Genomic DNA, 16,698 nt, shown 5'->3' with positions numbered 1-16,698 from the left:
ATACAATCTAAAAATCAGAACCGACGGCCATAATCCGTCGGTGTCCAATCAATTCTACGTCCTGATAATTTACCTTAGAACAAAGACCAAATACCTTCACAGAAAAAACAGAGAAAGCATTACTTGATTTCAATAAATAGTCTGTTTCATTGAAATGAAATTGAATGGCATCTAACAAAATTAATCGAGTCCATGCACTTATTAAACATATTAATTTACTCCATTGAGTGGTAAGCTAGCTTTGAAAAAGACTTCGTCTGATTGGTCAGATTTGTTGATGTATGTACTATACATTTATATTGTACACACATATATCTATACTGTGTATTGTATGCTGACATTGAGTAAACAGAATCCGACCTACACGTATGTATCCTAATACCGAGTGAATGTGTGAGAACCAAGAGTGTTTATCTGTACAGAGTCGAGTTCAGTCGAAAACAAGATCGCGGGCAGAACGCCACGAATGTCTGGTATTGTCCCAAATAATCAATTATTAACTCTTAATGTATTATAAGTTGACTCGAGTGCATTTATTAAATTGATCCAGAAAAGTTGCAAGTCAATTGGAACGACTTATTCTTGCACATTCTTTCCAAATTACAAGTGACCGGTTCCCTTGGACCAACTGACTGAATAAATACTGATATTTTGCCCCCGCATTAACTCTATAAAATTGTGGCTCTCAGGCAGTGGGGTGGCAAAATGCTTCGCCCCGCGTACGAGATATCAAAGTATTTGGATGCACCGTGGAAGGATGGGAAGGACTGGAATAGGACGTGAGGAGGGCGCAAGGAGGGACGGTCAGGTCGGCGTTGGACGAGAGGAGAGCTTTCCATTAGCGGAGTGAGTGACCGGCGCGAAGCTTTTCTTTGATGTTAGCTAATTTGCTAATAACATCAGCGGCCAGTCCAGCCTCTAAATATTTGTATCGCCCACACATCGACTTGACCTCGAGTAATCAACCCGTAAGTTTATTTAATTATTTTACAATTAAGCTCTCCGACCGTCCGGGGGCCCGCTTGCAGTTTACTGCGCGCTATTTGCCAGCATCGCCCTGTCCTTTGGATGACGGTAAATCGGTGGAAATTGTTGTATCGGAGTCGAGGCTGCGAGCGAAATCTCGGTCAGTTGAACTGTCATAGCAGTGCAACAGCTGGAAGAAGTGTCAACTATTTTTTTGCAACAAAATATGCCAGCATCGTTTAATTTGTCTTTCTCCGCTCGAATCATTTCAAAATATCTATAACAACTCCGAGTTCTATTCAATTTGATGGTAGAGTATTAACACAACAGTTTTCTGATTACTGGAAAGACTGGAACGAAGTTTTCTCATTATATTATTCCAACCGTTCAAAATATACTCACGGATACAATATAAAATCAATTTCTTCAACTCTAACGAGAAAACCTATCATATGTTACTATTCTTTTTGATCTCGGTGCAGCAATAAATTGATGATACGATCACATCCGATAGTTACTAATGCAAAATTTTTCTTTCAATTTCAACAAAATTCGAACCGTTATTGCAACGATAAAAATTTCATCGCGCAAGTGGAATCGATTGCAGATTCTCGATCACAACTGCCCTCGAGTTTCCACCGTAACGGGGTCGCGATGCAGCAGGCATGCAGAGGGCGTCGCGACGCTGGGGGAAATCTTAGCGAGGATTACATGGAATTAAGTCTGGGCGGTAGGGGCGGGGGGGAGGGAGGGGGGCGGGGGTCGCTCGTGCCCCCGTAACACTTAATTTTTCCCTCGATTTTTTAATCTCCCGGTAAATATCCGCCCCCCCCCCCCTCCCCCTCTCTTCTCCCCCGCTCCTGCCCCGGACTACGGCGAGTATAGTCTGCCACTTCCCTTCCCATTTTCTTCTTCTTTTGCCTACCCCTCCTCGACTCGTCGCCGTCAAAGAAGAACCCATTTAAAAACCTCATCAATGCTTAAGCCTCCGTGCTCCTGGGTACGAACTAATCCCCCCCTATTTTACCGGCAACGGTAGCAGCGGTTGCTTTTAAAAGTAAGACCGCTTTTATTAGTAGATACAACACTTTTTATATATTATGTTCGTTTTTTTTTTTTTTTTTTTTTTCTTCTTTTCGTTTCCAAAAAGGTAGGAATACATCCCACCTCCATCTACATTTGCTACCGCCTACCTAATTGCCAATCTCATGCCCTCGGGGCGAGTATCCCAAGCCGAATGTCCTTTTCGTTGGCAACTCTGACTCGAACTTAATTAATGGACTAAAATCGTACCGGAGCCGCGAACAAATTGAAACGAATACAGCGAGTCGTGGAATTGCAATACGATTTCTCTTACGCGTAATTAATTAATTATAACACGGTACTGACGAGATCGCGGTTGCCTGATGTTTTGAAACGAATATTTCTGTTAGATACAAATCAACCGAGATTTCGAAAATTCAGGGACTTCAAAGTAATAATTATTCCATTGATGCAATAGTTATCAATATTTGGAAAACTTCGAGACTCAAATTGAGTAAAACATTAGCTCTCCAATAATCCTGAGTTTTATCGTTATAGAACGGAGAATAACGCTGAAATCATTTTAATGGCAGTCAGCTAATTACACAAATATAGATGCGTGCACTTGTTTACGGAGTACCAGAAATTTGATACAATCGCCCATAATGAGATTCAAATCTCGTAATTTATTCACGCCCACAAAAGCTAAACAATATATCATATTCTCCAGTTAATTCACTGGAATCAATATTTTGTGATAAAATTTTATATTGCACGCATCAGTACACCTGGTAATGAGACAGATTATTGCAGAATAATAAGAATTCACTCGCCATATCTGAACAATCTTGATTTTATTGACGATTTACTCAAAGAAAACAACGAAAGGGTCATAAAAATATCTCTGTTAATTAAAAAAGTACAGAAATTAAATTAAGAGGTATGATGTTTATCCGCTAAATTTTAACGTCATGGAATTATTTCACCTACGAAATTTACGTGGTATAAAAAGATTTCATTCATCGAGTTACGATCGTGCGTATTTTCATTTATTTGTTCGAATTTCTGATAGTTTGATGCTGAAAATATACAATTTGCATTGGTCAGGTCGACTTTGCTTATCAGAAGTTGTAAATTTCTTGGTTTCCGATCGACGCATCGATCGCGATGCATGTATCGTATACACGTTCGGCTGTAGGGTGGGCAGTTAAAATAACTGTTAATTATTTGAAGGGTGTTTGATTTACGGGGGATCCTCGAGTGGTGGACTAACAGTCATAATGGAATTAATCTACCTTCGGACGCGGCTGGTCGCGGAGTGGAAGGTCCGATTACCCAGCTCACACAGAATGAGCGCAAAACTATTCGGATGAATTTTGCGGGTTGTGAATAACTTAGAATTAAGTTACCATTCATGGATTTTCATGCACAATCCGAACTAGGATTTCAATTTTCCTTCCTTCTATCGAAAGGTGCAGTGTTGCCAAATATTTTTAGGTTTGTATTTTAATTACAGGCATTACAATGTTGAGCTAAAATTTGTAAAGAACACCTTTTGTGTAAATCGTTAAATGCGTATTCGCTTGCACTCGTTCGCAGTAAGCAAACTCCGTGAATCGAAAGTTGGTGATATAAAAGACGAGTTTTGAATGCGGAATCGACGCGCGTATAAATGCCAGTTCGAAGCTCGAAAAATGACAGAATTTTTCTTCCAAAGTTCGGTTACTTAGCATGACAATGGTTCCCCTCTTGAAACCCCGAGGTCCCTATTTCACCACCCCATTGCCAGCCGAGGTTATGCCAGCGTTGCCACCTGCCCCTTCAATTCATCGCAAAGCACCGACGACCCCGGATTACAACTCTTTTATGAATCGGAGATCTTGATGAATTGTCTACGCTGTTTATATCGCTTTGTATATGAGGCGTTCCACGCCAAACTGACCTACGTCTGACCCTCACCATCGCCGATTTTATTTATTTCTAAGTATGGTGTGAAGTAAAGAAAAAAAATAAAAAATTATCCTCCGTTGAGTTTTAGATTTTTTGGACCACGGGTTTGATTTTTACCTTTTCCAAAAATGTGAAAGCCCAATTTTCTCATGAATAGCCCCAATCGATTGACTTCAAATTTTTCTCATAAATTCCTTGTTATAAAACGAAAATTCTGAGATCAATATGGAAGTTAGAGAAGTGAGAAAGAAGAAATAAAATACAAATTTGTATTCAATTCGATTTTTATCACTTTTTAATTACTTATTTCGTTTCTAGCATCTAAATCAAGAGCTTAACCACTTCAATCTTGGTCTCAAAATTTTAGTTTTTCATCAATGAGATCATAAGATAAATTTGATATCAATCGATCAGGGGTATTCTTTTGAAATTGGGTTTTCGTGTTTTTGGGATCAGTAAAAATCAAACCCGTGGTCCAAAAATTCTAAACCCTGGTAAAAAATGTGTTTTTCACACTCTGTACCATACTAAAAAATAAACAACATTCGCCGATGGTGAGGGTCATACGGAGATCGGTTTGGTATGGAATGCCCCATATAAATTATACCTAATAATGCTCTGCTTTTTTTCGACACGGAGAAATTATACATCGCATCATGAACTACGATGTGATCAGTTTCTTAGTTTATACTCTGTCTAACTAATATTAATAGTGGAAGAGAATATCTAGAATAGTAAAATAGTAATGTCTCGTGAAAAAATGACTGAATTCCATTAATTTTCAAAACTTGTCGTGCTTTGTATCGGAACAATTATCGCCTGCTTCAATTGAAAGGATTTCTGAGTGCTCATTTTTTACTAACACCACTTTAAAAGATTAATGATTCGATAGATTTGATAGAATGTTGCCTATTTGACTGGAACATTTTTAACAACATATAGCATATTCGGTTGCTTGGATACTGATTACTATAAAACCTGCTCAGAAGTTACCGTATAGTTTATCGGTTTCTGAAAACTATCAAATCATAGTATAAATGATATTGGCATAATTCATGTGGAGCCTAATTCATATGGACATATCTATTTATATCCCCGATCAGTCGTTCGACAATTTTCTGCTCAAATGGATAAAAGTGAAGTAGCAAAACGGGTTGAAAGCATCGGCCAGACGTCAGCTACAAGCGCCGTATTTTTCCCGGAAAAAAAAAAAAAAAAATAGGAAGCACGATTTATTTGAATTTTCTTTGATATCGTCTTTTCCTCTTTTTCATTCCTTTTTTGCACACCAATAATTTTATTTCGCCTTGCAAATAAAACGGCATACATATGCTTATAAATATATTTGTGTATATTATACCTAGAGACACACACAAGCAAACGTACACCGTAACAGTTTTGAAAATCAACACGATGCTCGCGAACGCAGATCAAAAGGAACGGTATCGATAATTGGTAGAAATCTTTCCCATCCCTCGAAGAACCGTCGAACCTCGTTTGAGGATTACACGTTCCCTGCACAACCGTGCGATGAAAAACATTTCATATTTATTTTGTCTCTTGGGCATCGAACGGAAGACGAAAAGAGAGAAAGACAGCCCCTTTCCTCGTACACGGCACCACCTATCTTTGCTCTACGCTTTACTTTTATTTATCTCTGAAAAAGCCTGAATACTCACCCCTGATATTGTAGATACCCGCGTCGTCGAAGACGCGATCTCTTTTGCATTGACTGTTCACAAAACGGGCATTGAATTTCTTTGCTCTTTTTAGCTCAATTCAAGCCGTCTTCCTTGCCGTTTGCGAGAAGAGAAATAAGCACCTAATGTGAGGGTGAAAAAAAAAAAAAATAATCATCCAGCCGCAAATTATGAGGAGGTTCATTCGTAACATGCTTACTTATTATATACCTTATAAATGCATCGCACAATTTTCTGACCCGGTTAAAACAAAGGATTATATCTTATACAATCGCTTTCTTAACACTCCAGTTACGATCGTTATATTATTCCAATTAAAATATCCCATTAATCACGAATTGCCAACGCCGTTTTCCAACCAAACGAATCTCGAATCAGGTCAGATTACATAACTATGTACAATAACACCGACTTTAAGCGACCCTTGTGAAAATTGTATAATTATTCGTTGTTTTTCATGATCGTGAACGTAAAATTTACGGAAAAATTACTAGAGTCGAGGAATTGTTTGTAATCAATAGAAAACCTGTTATTTCTTAATTTTTCTTTCATTCTTGAACAAAACAAAAACCAAAACCAAATTTAAAAAAAAAAACAGTGCTTACGATGAAAAAAAAGTGTCCAAGTAAATCAATTATCTTGCACGCAATGGCTAATCGGTTATAAAGTGCGTTTGAAAATACAACGCAGTGAGTAACGTAATTATTTCGTCGACTACCGAATACTGGAAACGTACCCTGAAATGAATTTAAAATGTATTAATTAACAATCAACAAAAATTTGTTACTTGCACTGTTTCGAATTTTTTTTTTTCTACAGATTAAATACGTCGGATGATTTTGTTCAATAAATATCTTAATAAGACGGTTTGCGACGAAGATGACATATTTTTGTACCTATTTGCAACGTCAGAAATGAAGAAATGACTGAATCGATTACGGCTGATGTGTAATCGGAGTTGGTGCAATGACAAGTAAACGTCATAGAGGCAAAAAACAAAGTACACAAAACAAAAGGGGAAATAAAAAATGAAGAAAAGTAAAAGATGGGGTTAACTCGAAATTGTTTTGTTAAATGACCCGCGAGTAACAATCCAGGGTCCTTAAGCCCCGCGGCTCATTCCATTCTACTTCTCTTCGCTCCCGTCTTAATTCTTAGCTTTATTCTCTCTAAGACTCTCTCTTAATTTCTTATTTCTCCGTCCCTCTCCGCGCCCCATTACCCCTGACCCGTAGAACCTACCCCGCCGCGCCCAACCCTTCGCCCGGCCTTCGCCGGTTCTCCATCGCAATTTATACGCGAAGCCAGGAGGCTACTGAATGCCAGGCTTACGATGCAGACAATGCTTCGCTTTCAGACCTCGGCTCCGAGAATCTTCTTTCGTATTACCAAGACTTAATTCTTTAAACGTGTCTCGGAACGCACCCGCATCCCCTCGACCCGACCCTCGTGGTTCAAATTTTTCGACAGCCCCTAATCGATACCAACCCGCCTCACGCTAGAAACCCTGTGATCTGTTTCTCAATGCCTAATTTATAATGTCGACTGCACAATTTATAAAGTACTCCCGCATAAATTTATGCAATTCGGAGTACACTTTGCCGAAAGCCGCCTGAACGTATACAGTTCAGGATACATTTTACGAATCGACATTCGGTACAATGTATTCTCAGTTGCCTGTGTGCAGACTGATATCGGTCGGATGCACCCTGAATTGCATAAAAACGCGGATTTATCCGGCGTTGAATTGCGTACATGACATTTTCACGAAATAACCTGGTATAGAATGCAATGGCTTAGGATAGAAATGTTTTTCATCTTCACTGAATTGCATGCTGAAATGCTAAAGACGTGGTGAGCACAGACAATCAGCAAAAGAAGTCACCAGAACAATTGCAATCAACCAAACTGCCTCAAAACTTGAAAAAAAAGCACCACGGACCACAACACCACGTGGATTGGAAGCTCTCTAACTGCCCAGCCGATAAACGGTGGTCAGCCAGAAGGGCGGCAATAATCAGGCACCCGAAGGGTCGCAGCTCAGCAGGTGAGTCCCTCTAATTGGGAAAGTTGCGGCAACACGGTTACACTGTGCTGATTCTAGAATCCGTCTTACTCGGATGAAATTTCGAAAGACCGTTGGATGCACAGTGGCCGTCGTAATGACCACTCTGAGGCGAACTAACGGTAAGCCAGCTTCTGGGTAACCAAGCTTCGACGGTTCTGTCTGGACTTTGAGAGCCGGTAGGGTCCAAGACTTCCATCGATGCAGGACTAACAAGATAGAACAGGAGACCTGACTTATGCCTATACATCCTTTCATCTTCGGCATTCGATGTTCACTCGGAGTTGCCATTTGCGGGCAAGAGATCGATGATGATTCCAACTTTCCATCTACAAACGGTCATAAATCTATCAAGTCGACTGCAATCATCAAATAAATCGAACGCTACTCTTTTCCTGAGCACCAAAGTTCCGGTTCATCAAGAGTGAATGTGCTTTTACAAAGAAATCGCATTCAGCTGCGATTCGGTAAGGCAAGTTTGAAAAAGTGGTGACAACAGTGCAGGAATTACAAACGGATAAGCGATTCGGTATTTACGCCGACTCGAAAGGCGTACTCGGAGGTACTGAGGAAAATTTATAAGATGCATACGGACTACGGTATAACTACCTGTGAAATACATTGCAGTAGCGTAATTCCCCGACGTTGGAGATAATATACACGTATATATTTGTGTGGGGGATGGCATAATAATTCAGAAATTTGCATGTACGCGGGCTAACTCTTCAAGTAGGTTATCTATGCTCGAAGTTTTCTCAGCGTGATATACTGTATTATACACGCCATTTATACCTACGAACCCGCGCGGGCTAAAACACCACCTGCGGAAGTTGCGGAAGGCTTGGTACACGGTATTAAATGCTGCATCCTAATATATGGTGCGGAAGACGGCAGACATTATCTTTCAAATTATAATAATACCCAGCTCGGTTAAGGTGGTGAGAGTTTTGCCTTCACTTAAGGGTTAGGTGGTGTAAGGTGCAGCACGCATAACTGTGAGACTGCAACACTTCGAGTGACTTGAAAATGTAACCGATTTCAAATGATTTCATCACCTTAGATCAAGTCATTTTAAGTCACCTCGTATGGTTTTGGATGACTCGAAATGTCTTGAAACGACTTTAAATAATTTTAAAACTTCTACGACCTTACATTAATTCACACGACGCGACAGATTTGAAGATACTTAATATGACTTCGATGACATGCATTCGAATAACTCAAATATGCTCAAATGATTTCAGCTGCCACTGCAAAATTTACTACTTAACGTGAATTGAAATAACTTCAAATGACATCGAGTCAGTTCACACCAGTTTCCCTGTCTTGCATTCACGTTGATTGACCTGTGCCGGTTGACTTTATTAAACTATCCGTGATTTTACAGGACATAGAAATCTTCAATGACTTCAAGTGAATGCACGTGAATTAAATAAGTTTATAAAACTTGACGTGCAGCCGGCTAGAAAACAATGCCTTGCAATGAATTCAAATACTTTTCGCCGTAAGTAAACCTTTCTTAAACCCTTTGGCGTACACCTAGAGCATCATCGTTCCCTTAAGTCCTTCCTCACCGAGCCCGGGGGTTTCAATAATGTATCTAGATTCTAATAGAACTGACGGGGAACGAAGCTTTTAAAGGTTGTTACAACTCTTCCGCAACGCTTGTTACTTCGCGTAGTTGTACGGAAAATTTTTTACATGGTACGAGGATACACCGAGACACAGATGTAGTTATGATTGCACGCATACGCGTAGAACATACAGAGGCGACAAATTGAGTAGGCTATATTAGATGTTAATTAATAACGGAAACTTAATTGAGTCGGGGACGCAGACAGCCCGGAAGGGCGGGGGGGGGGGGGGGAGGTGGCGTCGCTCTTTGCAGGACACAAAGCTAACTAACTGAATTTTCTTGAGAAGCGTCCATCAAAGATATTCTCGCAACTGCGTCTCTCTATCTATCTCTCTCTCTCTCTCTCTCTCTCGCCCTCTCCCTCTCCCTCTCCCTCTCCCTCTCACGCTCTCCGCAAGGGGGTCTCCCATTCGAGTCGCGGGTATCTGAAGGCGCGGCGTCGAATCGCGTCGCGACGTCTATACGCCTCGACGGCTGAACGTAGGTATCCACAATGTATATCAGGGTGTTCGCGATAAGTAATTGACTTACGGCTCTATTGAGTTAACCCTTGCTTCTCTGCCGTGCCTCGCCACTTAGCTTCTCGAATCCTCTCCCTCCCATTCCCCCTATCCCCCGACTAGTCCCCTTCCCTTCACGCCCCCCTTTCCACCCTGGTAGCAACCCGCGTCATGATCGAGGAGCGCGGCTTCGGGACGTCCGCGCTTTTCCGCCCCATGTAGTAAAATCCACGCATTTCCCCTTCTCTCGAGGCGCGTGCCTCTAGCAATTTAACCCCCGACTTTACGACGTCCTACGCGAGTACGTCGTGTGGGTTGCGGTGCGTCAGGCTTCGAGGAGATACCGCGGGATCGACCGGCTGATAATCGAGTTGTGCGCATTTGGTAAAAACGTGTTTGTGGCCGTTTTGATATTCACAATTTTGAGCAAACATGGTTTTTTTTACAGCAGTGAATCAGCGACATGCTGCATTGATATGTTTTTTATACTCTTATACTGCATATTTCATTTGGTAAACGACGTACTTATATTGTTTTATGATGCAATGATACGAATGTAACAAATATTCGTCTCGGTTGAAGTTCTCGATCGCAGTAACGAATATACGATATTTTTTTAACATTTAAAAAAAAAAAAAACCCATTCTCATAACACTTCATACCAGGAGTTTTCTGGAAAACTCATCACACTAAGTCACCAAATAGGCAACCGAAACTAGATTCCGAACATATAAGAATATAAAATTGTAGTTTCAATCGACTATCTGGTGGCGTTCAGTAGAGAATTTTACAGAAAACTTCCGGTGCGATTTTATTTTCACTTATGTGATAGGCAAATATATCTCGATCGTATGTTCATACGTATATACGACGAATACTTAAAAAAAGTTAAATGTGTTAGCATGAAGTCTTGATAGCGAACAAAATTTTTTCCCGTGAATTCGGATGCGTTATGATAGCTGAAATTCACGTCTCAATCATTAATGCTTCGAAGAAAGTGTTATCTTGCATCGACTTTACACGTACATTAGTAATTAGTAGCTGGTTTAAGTCAGTGAGTGAAAAATTTTGATCTGATAATCACTTAATACAGAAATACTGATTGCGGAGACTATAATCGATAAACGGAGCGAAAGCAATTTTCAGATTTATTTCAATCTTATTAACAATTTTCGTTTCTTTTTCATTTTTAAACATACTAAGTGTGACAATTTTGATTTATCAGTAATTCAAGATTGATGCTCAAGAGTAGGAGAGCAAAAAATTGCGAAAAATTTATATCAAATAGTCTTCTCTAGATTAGCGCAAGATTTGTATCTTATAAAGCAGTTTACATTTTCAATCGAATCTTTTCAAACTTCCGACTGTACAATCATCGTATTACCAGTTACGAAATCACGTGTTCGCACAAGCCGGATGTTGTTAACCCTAATCAAATCGTAATTTAGATTACGATTACAAAAACTAGAGTGTGTAAATTAACAGTTTTTGTTCACAGCTCGAGATAATAACAGGCGTTTAAATACTTAACCACGTATTTTGAATTTCATTTTATAAGTAATCGCGCTACAAGTTAACATTTATATTTAGTGCGATGAATTCTGAATTGCGTGTCAATACTAAATTTTCTAGTCACCCCGACATTAAATCTGTAATATATTTACTTTAATATATATATATATATATATATATATATATTTCTTTTTATTTCAATAAATCCTCAACATCAATTTATCGTTTCATCAGTATCAAATTATTACGAGGGCTTTCCCTGGGAGACGACACAGGACGTAACGCGATATTACATAATTATATTACGAGCGTAGCCGGTCAGAGATTGTAGAGATTATGCGTAACGTAGTCGTCTCCAAAGGCTGCAACTCTCACACAGCGATGATCTAAGCAGCTTGACGCAGCGTCCGTCTCGTCCCGAGCATCGACCTGCAGCACGCGGGGGTTCTAATCCAAATTTCAAAACCTGAAATTTGCCTTTGAGCCCTCCCCCCCCCCCCCTAACTTGCAGACCGAGTTTGTAAAGGAGAACACACGTGTCCCCGTGCACGTCGTCAAATGTGCAGATAATTCCCTCTTCAGCTTCCTCCCTCCCGCCCACCCTCTCTCTCTCTATATATCCATCTATCTGTCTATCTCTTCCTCAAAGGCTCGAGGATTATACGGAGCGCTTTCCCAGTTCGACGGAGTTGGAACAAGCCGGGAGCTCATGCTGGTGTTACCGTCTCTCTGTCCCCGAGTACATACACGTATGTACGAGTATATCAGGTACCCCGGTTCTGACGGAGCTTCAACAACGTATTAAAATTTACTTTGGCCCACGACTCACGGATGCAAAGCTCCACCCTCATCCACCCCTCACGTGCATACGTTGTCGAGAATTAGACAATTGCAGCGGTTTCCGTCGCGCTGTTCTGTATACACGCTTTATGCGTAAAAGACGAACGTGTTGCACGCGTGACGTTTTATATGATCTTGAAGGAAATGTTATCCTCCTTTTTTAAACCATTTTAGAAATTACATATCTCCGACGATATTTAATCCACGAATATTGGTTTTAGATTGTGAAAAAAAAAATAAAGCAAACAACGAAAAAAAAAACAACAAAGAAGAAAAGTATTACCAAATGCATCTGATTCGTTTTGTCAGAAATTCAAAATTAATGCCAACTAATTGACCAATATTTTGCATGCCTGATCATATCGATTAATTCGTGCGCTTTTATACGTCACTGTCTCAGCTTTAAAACGTTCTTAGATTTTGTACAGATTATTTTTTCGAAGGGCGATTCATTTACGATCTTTTAAGTTTATGAAATCTACAGATTTTAATGGTTTGACAATAATCGTAGAATATTTTTCGCTTGATAGTAATAATTTTCAACCTTCATGTTGAAAGGTAAGATTAATTTCTTTGCGCGTCATCATTCATTGCTTTCAGACAATTTCTTATAGTTCCGATATAGTCGAATTAGTGAATTTCACGATTGCTTAACACGGAGAAAATGTTTATTCTAATAAAATTGTTCCGATACCACTGAATAATGAATAAAACAATAAAATTAGCTCTACTCTCAGGCAGATTGGAAAATCGGACGTTAAGTGACGAGAATTTGATACTCGTGACTACATCGGAAAACCCAGCATTTCGATCGAAGAATTGTGAGTACATCGTTGTGCATCCTATTTTCTTGCTTCCCCGTTCGAAAGCAGACATTTATTCAGGTGTATAAAATACGAAGGAGTATGATAGACTCGTATACAATTGACTGAAACGATCGTTCGGTCCTTCGAGTTAGAATAAGGAAAAGGGGAAGCCGGCAATGCTTGCTGCAATAAACTCAGGCAGACCTTCGATATTGATATTCAGATTCGCGTGATACTAACATCTATAGATTTACAAGGGGTAGCAGTCTCTATGTTAAATATATGCGTGCGTAGATTTCCAACCGTGGGTATTACATACCTATTTGAAAAGGTTTCACTTGAACTCCATGTACATCTGAAATGAGAAATAAGACATCGAACGGTATTTCGCATTTACCGTTTCAAACATTTTCTTCTTAACAAGTATGGATAATTCCCATTTCATATTTCACATAATTATTCAAGAACATATATACGTGCTTTTTACAATTTCACAATACTGTCGAATTAAATTTTCAAATTCTAAACTCTACATACCTATAATTATCTACTTCGCGGACTGGAATAAACAAAATTTGCTACTTCCGTTCTTCTATTTGGAGTAAATTTTTAAACACGTGCAATAAAATTGCAAGCGCGCTCAGATGTATCTGTTAAATCACAAGCATACGTACGTTTCGGTATTTTTACTGCAGCCTCTGTGTTATAGCCTATAGACAATAAATGAGAATTTACCGAGAATCGAATATGCGTGTATGCGTGTATATGTATATATATATATATATTATACATATATATATATATATATATATATATATGTAAAAGTATATAGCATACGTACAACCTCGCGACGTAAAGATACGTATGCATCGTCGATGACCCTCCGCAGCCGTCGTAAATCTGAATTTATTAACACTCACAGGGCTTGAGGAGATTCGCCAAATGGTTTTCAATTTGTCTCGGAACATACGCGCCCCACTTCCAAGACACTCCGCGTTCGGGATCACATCCCGATATTTTTATTTCGAAAACGGGGAGCACCTTCACGTACATCCCATACCTCGTCTGTATTATAACAATCATGGTGCTGGAATTCCTGCAGCGCAAATTTGAAAATCCGCATACTCTAATAATTACGAAAACCCCTATTAACTGAAGTCAGAGATCTTCCTTACTCGAGATATCTCTTTGTTGATACCTAAATAATGTGAAGAACTCGCGAAAGAAAAATATAAAATATCGAGGCAGGATTTGCGTACAAGATTTGGTGGAATAGTTCATATACTATATAGTCAGTTAATTTACGGAATATAAAAGGACTGCTGTAGTTAAGATCGCTTAAATCCTGTTCTCATGCATCAATCCTACAAAAGGAATTAACAAATTAACAAATTAAAATCAACGCGAAGGAGTCCATTATAAAATAAGCACTTTTTGATTATAATTGGGTAATGGCTGAATTCAAAAAACTGCAATCATTATAACGAAGCTTATGATTTAATTCGATTCAGAGGCGGAGCATACAGTTCAGTTATTATGAATTACAAAAGAAACGGACGTGTCGTTCTTAGCGTTTTCAAGCGTTATAAAGTTCAGTGTAGTGCCGCCTCAGCTGGTAATCTTTATTGGATCATTATTAGTCGATTATATCTGTATTATAATCATGGCTTGTACTTCTAGAAGTGCCCTTGGTGTATATTAACGTAGATTATACGGTATATTATATATATCTAAAAACACGATTATGCGAGGACAAATCCGATCTATACACCGTCGCGATTTAATTATTGTTTAGCGATGTCTATGTAATGTACTTATACATATAAGTATATAATATTGGGCATTGAGTTTCAACGAGATTAACGCAGGTTTCACTCTGAACATCTTGGATCCTATCCCCATTTTCTAAACATCGCTGAACGGGATCTGAAACACTCTCGCATAAGTTTCAGATATTATGTTCTTTCGAAGAGTCAGTTACGGGTGAATTTTTACTTAAAGCTGAAAACAAATGTATGAAAATCATAATGATCAAAAATTGAGAATGTTAAAATGTGTTTACCGATGTTCAAAAGATATCTGTCGTTTTTACTAATGAAACTGTTTACCGGTTCATAGAAAAAGACAAAAACAAAATTAAAATAAAACTGTTTCTACTAGGGATATATCAGTTATTCGTTGTTCTTCACGGATATGATCGTTTAATAATTTGATGGAAATTGTTTCATAATAATTTTGAAACCATTTATGCTTTATAGCATTAAAACGAATTATTTACCCGGTTGCAGTTTTGACGTACAAACAATATTTTCGCAGGTGATATTTCAATTTCTGTCAGAGAAGAGATTGTATAGCCCCGAAAGCTGTATTGTTTTCACTTCAGTGGTCAAGATTAGATTAAGGCTTAGCACGGCAGCCGGTGAAATCAAATGGATTTTATCAATAGATATAGATTAAGAGTTTCTCTGTTCGTCGTAATCACAGTCAGCTAAGCATTGCCTCGTAGCGATGAAGATATTGTTGTTAATTTTCATATGCAATCCAGACTGATTGGAGGATGTTGGATTATGAAATTAATTGGTTGAACGTTTATTCTTGATAAATTTCAAGCGTGTCGATAATTCAGGCGTATGACAAATCATTTTCGCAAATGTTTGAGCTGCGTAGCACGATGCAACAAATTTCCGACGTGAAATATTTGATACATGAAAAATACTAAAGGTATCTGGATGAAAATAAGGATTTTAAAAATAAATACACGTTCAATATCAGCCAAGCGAAATGTTTTAAATTTTCTTTTATTTCTCGTCCATGATACATGGTCAAACGTAATCAAACCTGACCTGTCCTCCAGCATTTATCAAATTAAAGATGCAAGAGAAAGAAATAATCAAATTTCAAACAAGAACTTGGATACTTGATTATTTATCCGAAATCGCTCGAATACGGTAAAAAAATATGGTGGATTCGTTCGCTTTCATTTCACAGTGTTTCATTATTTTGAAAAAACTATTTTTTTACAAACTAGCTAAATTAAAAAATTTTCTCTGAATAGCCGGTCGAATGTTGTTATTTATTGTTCAAGATCAAACTAATTAAATGATACTTGGCGATACTGACATGACAATGAGAATTGTCAGTGAGATTGTAGAAAATAGTCTCCTCGACAAAGTCATTTACGCAACAGAGGAAAAACAGACAAATGAACTAGATTTTTTTCACCATTTCAAAACGATTTGAGATGAAAAATCGAGATAACTGAGTTCTCGTTGATAATTTTTGTAAATTCTTTTTTTTTTCATAGCATTTTATGTAGTTGAGCTAACAATGGTAATAAAATTATCGAAAGCAAGTATATAGACCAAGTATCACAAATTCAGTGTGAAAATTTCAGAAAATTTAGGGAACTTATATTGCAGTTATGGAACTTTCAAACCACTAAAAATGTGCATTAACGCATACGGAGGAACAGCTTCTTCGACTACGTCACGATAAGTTTCAAATAGTATTCAGCTTGCAAGTGAAAACGAAAGTTTCTGAAACTCGCAAAATTTCAACATCAATTATCTGTTCATACTGAAACCAATCAGCGGGACTTTCTTTGATAAGAATTTCGGCATTATTATCACCGAAGGTTTAGAACTTTCTCGAACACATCGAGGCATCTTCCAGAGTACTTTCTGTTTGGATAACACATCCG

The 16,698-nt window shown here is 38.5% G+C and overlaps 1 protein-coding gene across 2 annotated transcripts in view; it reads left to right on the top strand.

Annotated features, from left to right (window-relative positions):
- The first annotated feature begins 441 nt into the window (after positions 1–441).
- Positions 442–16,698, top strand: part of LOC124180046 (homeobox protein dve-1) — a 77,589-nt gene continuing 61,332 nt past the window's right edge. The window contains exons 1-2 of one of the 2 annotated variants that reach the window (XM_046565030.1): positions 442–473; positions 690–968. In XM_046565030.1, the coding sequence (XP_046420986.1) occupies positions 876–968 (93 nt within the window). In that variant the 5' untranslated portion in view covers positions 442–473; positions 690–875. Of the gene's footprint in view, positions 969–16,698 lie in introns of both variants that reach the window. The other variant, XM_046565029.1, reaches the window with a different exon arrangement.

Source organism: Neodiprion fabricii, chromosome 4 (genome assembly GCF_021155785.1).
Source record: "Neodiprion fabricii isolate iyNeoFabr1 chromosome 4, iyNeoFabr1.1, whole genome shotgun sequence".
NCBI classification, from domain to species: domain Eukaryota; kingdom Metazoa; phylum Arthropoda; class Insecta; order Hymenoptera; family Diprionidae; genus Neodiprion; species Neodiprion fabricii.
This window is presented reverse-complemented; position numbering and strand designations above follow the sequence as displayed.